We start from the raw sequence: 8,426 nt of genomic DNA, 5'->3' as shown, positions 1-8,426 counted from the left end.
CCAAGACAATGGAATTAGATTAGTGGTTTAACTAAAAGTTCATGATCTCTTGTACATCAAGAGGATTAGTTTTAGATTATAAGAAAATGCAAATTAAGCAGAATATTAGAAACAAATGTACAAGAGATCAGCATGAATTAAGAAATACCATTAGAATGGATCTCAAAAACGCTCAGAGTGGTGTATAGGTATATGTGAATCTCCATAAGATATACAATCCTCTATCTAATATTTTCGTACAATAATTAACTAACGTTAGAAAAAGTTGTTTCCAAAACTATAATTTTACTACAGTTTCATTTGATTAGCCACATACGTTGATTAGACTGTTAGGTTTGAAAAAATGGTAAAAAGAAACAAGGAATGGAAAAGTCAAGAGAGATCAACCAAAATGTCATGTACAAAGAATCAATGACAATCTCTGGACATTAGACAACCCCTGCTGATGAATGTTTTGTTAGTACAGAGAAAGTCGTGACCAAGGGAAGAAGTGTGTTTCTGTAACTTTTGATATTGTCCATCTTCAGAGTTATTCAAAGACTTCTCAGGTTTTATATAGAAACACGTAACTCGCCGGAGACCGAGATGGAAGCAATGTTTTTGGCAAGACAAGTTAGATAGAGAGAGGGGGGACCATAAGCACATGCAAGGTTTGGTCTGATTTGAATATATAATCAGTCTCTGTCTCTCTTTCATAACTGTTAACAAGTCTCTACATTTAAGTCTTGAGAGCTTAGACAAGACATGAAATTATCAATATCGCCGTCTCAAGACAAAGTCGTAATCAGAGATTTTATCTATCTAGGGGTCAATTTTAAACTCTTCCAAAGATTTAAAGAAAGTATTACATGAAACAATTGAGACTTTACAATTGAACTTTTGGTTTTAAATTGTTGACAAATGAAACAAAAGATAATCAGTTAAAAGAACCCCTGGCCGGTAGAGTTTGGATGGTGGTGGTTACCAGGCTCAGCCTCACGCAAGCTGAAATCCTGAAGGGTTCTTCGAACAGGACTGGAGAGACCATTTGGTTGAGTCAAAAAGACTTTCTCCTGGTTAAAATCATAGTGTTGGGCTATGTGACTTGAAGGAGCAAGAGCTGCAGAAGAAGGATGTACGTTTGGTGGAGCGAACTGGTGGTTATGATGGAACTCTTGCATGGGGGCTGGTATCGAAGTCTCCTCAGGTTCATATTCAAGCTCATTCTGTATAAAGGGTGGTTTTGTAACAGCAAACACAAAGTTACTTTCAAATCAAACAAATCATAACACTTGTTTGAAGTTTGGGTTATAAAGCATAAACACAAATCAGATACTGTTTCAAGAAGGAAAGAACCTGCAAGTAGGTAGTAATGTCATCTGTGGACACTCTTGTTCCTTCTTCTTCTTGTCTCACAATCCATTGGTGAAGCTTCTCCTGTAAAACAAGAAGAAGTTGAATTCAGCGGAAGAGTTCAAATGATTCAAAGATCTCATGAAAATGTAACAAAAAACAAGAACACGACAAAGCATCCACTAAAGAGGACTAATGATCCGAGTTGTTTATATACCTCCAACTAAACTAGACACTTTAGATATCAAAAGGCTACAATTTTGTACGAGTAAGACTGCTTAGCTTTAGAGATCAGAACATAAAAAAACCCTAATGAATGAAACCCTCCTAGCTCATCAATCTAGTTGTGCAGATACCTTAGCCTGAGCTAAAGCAAAACTAGGCAAAGGCCACAACTTTGTACCAATAAGACTGCTGAGTTTTATATGCAAACAAGCTACACTCCATCAATCAGAGCATAAGATCCGTGATCAGTACCAATTCACAAAGCAAAAAAAAGCAGAGTTTGCCAAAGCAACACAAGAACCAAGATTGAATTTCAGGTTATATAAAACATCTTCGATGATTCATTACAAAGAAAAGTATCCAACTTTGTGTTCCCCTGACAAGAATCAGACTATCTATAATCTACCAAACCCAGAAACCAAACAATCAAAACAAGATGTATAAGAGAGAGAGAGGACAGACCAGCCCGCGACGTTCACCGGCGAGGAAAGAGACGCGTTGGTGGTTCATGGCATGGGTATAGAGCTGAGATAGCGAATTAGCAGCACCTCGAAACGCGCCGTACATGGTTCGATCCACCTCATCGAGTCGACTGGCGTCAGATTTTCGCTTCTTCACCATTATTACAGCACGAACGAATCAAAGTCCAAGGCTTTGGAGATTCGTTTGAATTTGTAAATTAGGGATTCGATTTGAGGATTTCGAAAGGGGAGAGAGAATGATTGTTGGTGAGGCAAAGATGAAGAAGAGAGACTCGTGTGGGCGTTTACTCTGTTTTTATTCTGCCACGTGGATTTCATGCTACTTATTGGGTCCTACATATGTTATAGGCCCACCGTTGTTATTTTGCTACGTGGATTTTAGCCTCTTTTTTTGTTGTTTAATGAAAACTTGATTCTGATTCGGGTATATTTGTCTTTATTTAGAAATTTAGGAATTTAATTTTTATATTTGTCTTTTTCTTCTTTGTAATCATATTTGTGTTTTTCTTTGAGATCATATTTGTGTATAAATTTTAATCAAAATCTATTTATAAATAATAGCAATTTAAAAATTGATCCGACATACGCTCGGATTTTTGTAATCATATATGCTCGTATGTCCGTTTCTTTGTAACCATATTTGTTTTATTCTAGATTTTGATCTGCACTTTTAAAATGTAGATTTATTTGCTAAACAAATCAAATATATTTGATTTAAATTTGTATTTTTGATTATTATTTACATTTAAATGTTACAAAGAAATCATTATAATTGTGCAGATTATAATATGTTTAACATTTTAATAGAAATAATTTTGATGATGAAATATGTAACCAAGTTTTAATAAAATCAGGATATTTTTGCATTTTTAGCATTTTTAGCATTTTGAATTATTAGCGTAATTTATAATATTCGTACTCGAAAATCTATGTGACATCTACCCGTAAATCTAGGTCCCGGATCCGGTTAAATACGACCTATATACTCAAAAATATTAATTTATTGTATTGATCTAAATTTTGCTAAATTTAATTTATAATATAATTTTAATATCTTTTCGTGATATTTTTATATTTGATCATAATCCACGATAAAAATGATAAATTGAGTGATCTGCATATAATTTATCTCAGATTTTGGATTAAATTATAAAATTTATTTTTAAAAACTCCATAAAATTCGGTTAAAACTAAAAAAAATATTGACCCGTGATTCGGTAATGGTTGGCCCGAAAAAACTTAGATAAATCTAATGGTCACCTATATGAAAATATTATAAAGTTGGTAATTTAAGTAATGTAGTGTGCTTTAGGCTGATTTGAATGCTACCAGCAAATTTATAGATTTGAAATATTGTTATACGTAGGTAGACATGTTCTCTATTTATTAAATAAATAGTAACAATGTCAATTAGGTATAGACCATGGTCCGTATTTTTAGCTAACAGATAAAAAAAATATTTGAGAAAAATAATATATTTGTATTTCTGGTCATGAGAAAATAATTTGTGGGTTAAATCATTTATTATATAGTAGAAGAGAGTGGGTTCCGCCGATTACAGGGAAAATGATCACCTCGTTTGTTTCCTCTATAAACCTTTTATATGTGGTGTATATGTGGTGGTTACATTCGAAAATTATAAAAATGTATATGTTGTTGAAATAATAGTTGGACTCTACTTTTATCCGTTGTTTTAATAGAATAGATATTAATAGCTAAAGAATAGATATTTTTTTATCAATAAATAATAGAGATTTAAATATTGAATAAAATGAAGCAACTTTACATAGCAGCAAATATACCATAGAAAAAAATCGTTATTTCACTATCTATTTTGATATTATATTGTTCACCTCACATTATCATCACTACCAGTATTTTTACGTTTAAATTACTACTATTTTCTTACAGCCCACAAATTTTCGTTATTTTTAACGTTTAAAAATGTTATATATAAGCTTTGAAATATATTATATTTTGTAAATTAGCATTGAAACAGTAATAAGCAAAAAAAACATCATTCATTGAAATTTCCGTTCTTTCCGGTATTTGTACAACCGATTATACGATGGAACACCGAAGTTTATGCTTAGATTCAACGAGACAAGGAAGGTGTGCAATAATTTAGATAAACAATGGTGCGTTCTGAACAATGACTCGGTCAGTAATCTAGATGGCGTTGCTCCGGAACTACACTCTGCCTGCTACCAAGGTGATCTGCACCGCGATGGAGGGCGGTACAACCAACATGTAGTTTAGCTTGATTACTAAAAACAATGGCATGCATTAGTGTGAGAATTGAGATTGCTTGTTTCCTATTAAGATCGTTAATGTATGTAAGTGACGATATAAGGATCAGCTTCCTGTTCGGAAGACTCATTGTCGTTGGACTTGTTCTTATTGAATTGGACCGGTCACGGCTATATAATTTGTTTCTTTTTGCACCTTTAGTGGAAGTGATGTCATACAAATAACTGTTTAGTTGGTGTTTGATTGATAACATTTGAGTTAGTTGATTTATAATATATGTTTTATAGATTGGTATAATTAAATCATATACTCGTTTATAGAGTTATTTTTCACTTGAGTTTCAGTTCTGATTTGTGTGTATATTGTTCATTATGGATACTCAAAAGTGCTGAGTTGTATATCGTCATTTCACAAATTGATCATTATATTGTTCTGCAATTTTACTGTTGCGTTAAATTTTGGCTACTGATTTTCTCGTCATATTAAGGCTCTGTTCGTTTGCTCATCCAGATAATCTATCCGGGTGAAGATGCAAATCGATGTTCGTTTTATGCATTATAATGCTACATCCAGATGGATCACCCAGCTGAATTTTTAAAAATTCATCTTAAATTCTCACCCAAATGAAGGTGAATCTTGATGGTGCATTTGGATGCAGATGTATCTAGTTCAGTCCAAAATGATAAATGACAAAAATGATCTTTTAAAATCAAAATATTATTTTCAAACCCTAAATTCTATTTTTTTGCATATACATTTTTCTGTTATAACCAAAAAATGCATTTTCTCGTAAAAACTGAAAAATACACTTTCCCGCCAAAACCGCAAGATGCGTTTTTCCGCAAAAAACCGTAAAACACACATTTCCATAAAATCACATTTTTCGGCCAAACCAGTAAAACCGCACTTTTCGACCAAAACTGAAAAATCGCATTTTTCCGTCAAAACAAAAAAAAAACATACTTTTCCGGCCAAAAACGCAAAAAGCATTTTCCCGCCAAAATCGGAAAACGCAATTTTCCCGCCAAAACCGGAAAACGGAATTTTCCCGCCAAAACCTGAAAACACATTTTCCCACCAAAACTGGAAAACACATTTTCTCGCCAAAATCGGAAAAATGCACTTTCCCGCCAAAATCGGAAAAATGTATTTTCCCATCCAAAACCGGAAAAAATGTATTTTCTCTTCGAAACCGCAAAAATGTTTTTCCCGCGAAAATCGCGAAAATGCTTTTCTCGCGAAAATCGCGAAAAAACTTTTTCCGCCAAATTCACGAAGAAAACGTTTCCCGCCAAAATCGTGAAAAAAACTTTTCCCGTCAAAAACACTTTTCCCGCCAAAACCGCAAAACACACTTTTCCCGTCCAAACCACAAAACGTATTTTTCCGCCAAACCCATAAAAACGTATTTTCCGCCAAAACAACAAAAATCCATTTTTTCGCCAAAAATACATTTTTCCTCAAAAATCGCAAAAATATTTTCCGCAAAAACCGTAAAAATGCTATTTTTCTGCCGAAACGTAAAAAATTATATTTTAATCATTTTATTAACAAGTCCACCTGGATGTAGATGGAAGTTAAAAAATGTAAAGCAAAGGAACATAGTTGCATTCAGATGATTCATCTAGATGCATGGACGAAATGAAGAAACGAACAACATCCAGATGGAACATCTGGATAAGACATCTAGATGGACCATCTGGATGCATCTTCCAGATGTACAAACGAATAGGGCTTAACTAGTTTTATTTTATTTTCTACACCAATTATGATCTAGGTAGAAATATTTTGCAGACCTTGTGACATCCAAATGGAAAAGACAGACATAACGATAAATGCGGGTCGTTGAGAGTACTAAATGCTATTCGAAAGAGGGAGTGTATATATGCCAGTGCTTTCATATTTTTTATATATTTATCTATATTATTTAAATTTTCCCCTATTAACAATATATGAGTAATAGTGTAATACACATGTTTACATAATAAGAGTTCGAGCAAAAAAATCAAATCATAAATATTATTATATTTTTTCTAAACTTTGTAATTAAGGTATAGACTAGATTAAAGTAGTTCGTAGATGTGACTGAGATTTTTGGGGTTTGTAAAGCCAAATAGTTGGAAGCGATTGCGTACAGAGAACATACTGATCAGAATACATGAAAGCAGAACTAGGATCGATCTATTATCATTTCTAATTTGTTAATACACACATAATTATTCTTGAACGAAATGATAAGTTTAGATAATTATGTAGTCATATCACTGCAATAAGTTATTGCCAATAACTAATGTAATGAATGCTGCTGCTGACCCATTCTATTTATTATCTCCTTTGTTCATCTTTAATTCTCTTAGGTCTTAATACAGAGAAGAAGAGGAAGAAGAGTAATCAAGATTTGAGAGAAAGATATTCAAGTTTTTTTTTTTTTTTTTTAAAGATGGTACTATTTTCTTCGCGGTGTGCAATGAAACGAGATGTTATCATTGTGATGATCTTTACAATCTTAGTTTTAATAATTTTGTCGCGTTCGAGTTCTATCCAGGCTGGAAGATTCATCACTACGAAAAGAAGGCATAATTTGAGCGTTGCTCGAGTACAAGATTACAAAAATCATCACGCGTTTGTGATCACCGAGATGTCAACGTTTAAAAAATTCAGAGGAAGATCATCTAAAGTTAGGAGAAAGATAGACGGTAACGAAGACGAAGAAGAGAAGCGAATCATCCCGGCAGGTCCAAACCCCTTGCACAACAGGTAGTAGGTTAATGAGAGATGCAAAACATACTTCGACTGCATAATTAGTTCATTATATATACATATTAGTTTTGATTTTGAGATTAATAATTGTTCTGAAGATAACACATTTTCTGCTAAAGTTTCATTCATCTCTTTAGATCGATATTGTATTGAGAAGCTTTTTAGGTTGGGCTGGGAAATCTAATATATGTGACTGTAAGGTCAATAACATTATGTCAGTTGATATATGTTTAGTCAATCTTAAAATATAACTTAAAAGTGTATTAGGGATGTGTAACTTCCTGTACCATGCCCACGGTTACATATCTATTCTATTAAAACAGCAACATGACCGGTTGATAAAGGTTGTGTCCAACATTTTTTTTGAAATTTAAAATATAAACCTAATTATATAACAATAATAACTAACTATAAATACTATTAAATCAGAAACATGATTAGTTGATATATGTTTAGTCCATCTTAAAATATAACTCCATCTAAAATATAACTGTATAATGTAAAATATAATGTAAAATATAACTGCATAGTGTATCAGGGATGCGTAACCTCCTATCCAAAATCTATTCTATTAAAACACAAGTGTGACCTATTGATATTAGTTTAGTCCAACAAATATTTTCCATGATACCTACTTTTGATATGATAACTGTATATAAGAAAAATACAAACTTTATACAATAACCACCGTATCAGTTAACCTAATAACCGCCACATCAGTTCTCACCTAACTGCATCAATATATTTGGGCATCAATAATATACCCTCACTCTCTAGTTTTTTATATTAAAACATCAACATGACCGGTTGATAAATGTTGTGTCCAACATTTTTTTGAAATTTAAAATATAAACCTAATTATATAACAATAATAACTAACTATACACGGTTAATACGTATTTTGAAACAACTCCTTCCAAAATATCCGGGACCAACTTCTCTCTATAATGATTTATTGCTTTTGACGCAACGACAAAGCATCTAATATATTACTTGATACTATGATTACATCATAATTGATTAATTTCTGTGTAAGTTCATTTTATACCTACCCAATCTGTTTATTGTTGTAAATGAAGCGTTAGGGAAATACTTCTGTTATCATTACTGTCGACCAGAAGGTCCATATATATACAAGGTATTAAATCGTCGTAAGGTCATATTTATCTTATCAAGATAAGGATAAGGATAAACACTATGTTACAGATATACATGGAATATATACTAGATAAACACATAGTCTCTGGTTGTCTTTATCATGTCCCGGATTGGGCCTGCAGTACGGGCTGGTCCATGGTCGATCATCATTTGGTTTATAACACTCCCCCTTGATCGACACATCCGGTACAGGTTCGTTGCATGCTTAATGTTGCCTCA

The 8,426-nt window shown here is 32.8% G+C and overlaps 3 protein-coding genes across 4 annotated transcripts in view; 2 read left to right on the top strand and 1 right to left on the bottom strand.

The window, feature by feature from the left end:
* Positions 1-771: 771 nt before the first annotated feature.
* LOC106332074 lies at positions 772-2,304 on the bottom strand. Its single transcript, XM_013770538.1, has 3 exons — positions 2,020-2,304; positions 1,336-1,416; positions 772-1,205 (listed from the first exon to the last, which is right to left on the bottom strand). Exons 1-3 carry the CDS (start codon positions 2,176-2,178, stop codon positions 921-923), a joined length of 525 nt encoding a protein of 174 aa, XP_013625992.1. The 5' UTR covers positions 2,179-2,304; the 3' UTR covers positions 772-920.
* A 4,079-nt stretch (positions 2,305-6,383) lies between these two features.
* On the top strand, positions 6,384-7,300 carry LOC106329076 (CLAVATA3/ESR (CLE)-related protein 21). Its single transcript, XM_013767654.1, has one exon. It carries the CDS (start codon positions 6,589-6,591, stop codon positions 7,048-7,050), a length of 462 nt encoding a protein of 153 aa, XP_013623108.1. The 5' UTR covers positions 6,384-6,588; the 3' UTR covers positions 7,051-7,300.
* The window catches only part of LOC106329075 (probable WRKY transcription factor 51), a 9,491-nt gene continuing 8,040 nt past the window's right edge, over positions 6,976-8,426 (top strand). The window contains exon 1 of one of the 2 annotated variants that reach the window (XM_013767653.1): positions 6,976-7,046. The gene's annotated coding sequence lies outside the window, so the exon portion shown is untranslated. The remainder of the gene's footprint in view (positions 7,047-8,426) is intronic. The other variant, XM_013767652.1, reaches the window with a different exon arrangement.

This window comes from Brassica oleracea, chromosome C3, assembly GCF_000695525.1.
Source record: "Brassica oleracea var. oleracea cultivar TO1000 chromosome C3, BOL, whole genome shotgun sequence".
NCBI lineage: Eukaryota > Viridiplantae > Streptophyta > Magnoliopsida > Brassicales > Brassicaceae > Brassica > Brassica oleracea.
Note: the sequence above shows the minus strand (reverse complement) of the source record. Positions and strands in the feature narration are given on the sequence as shown.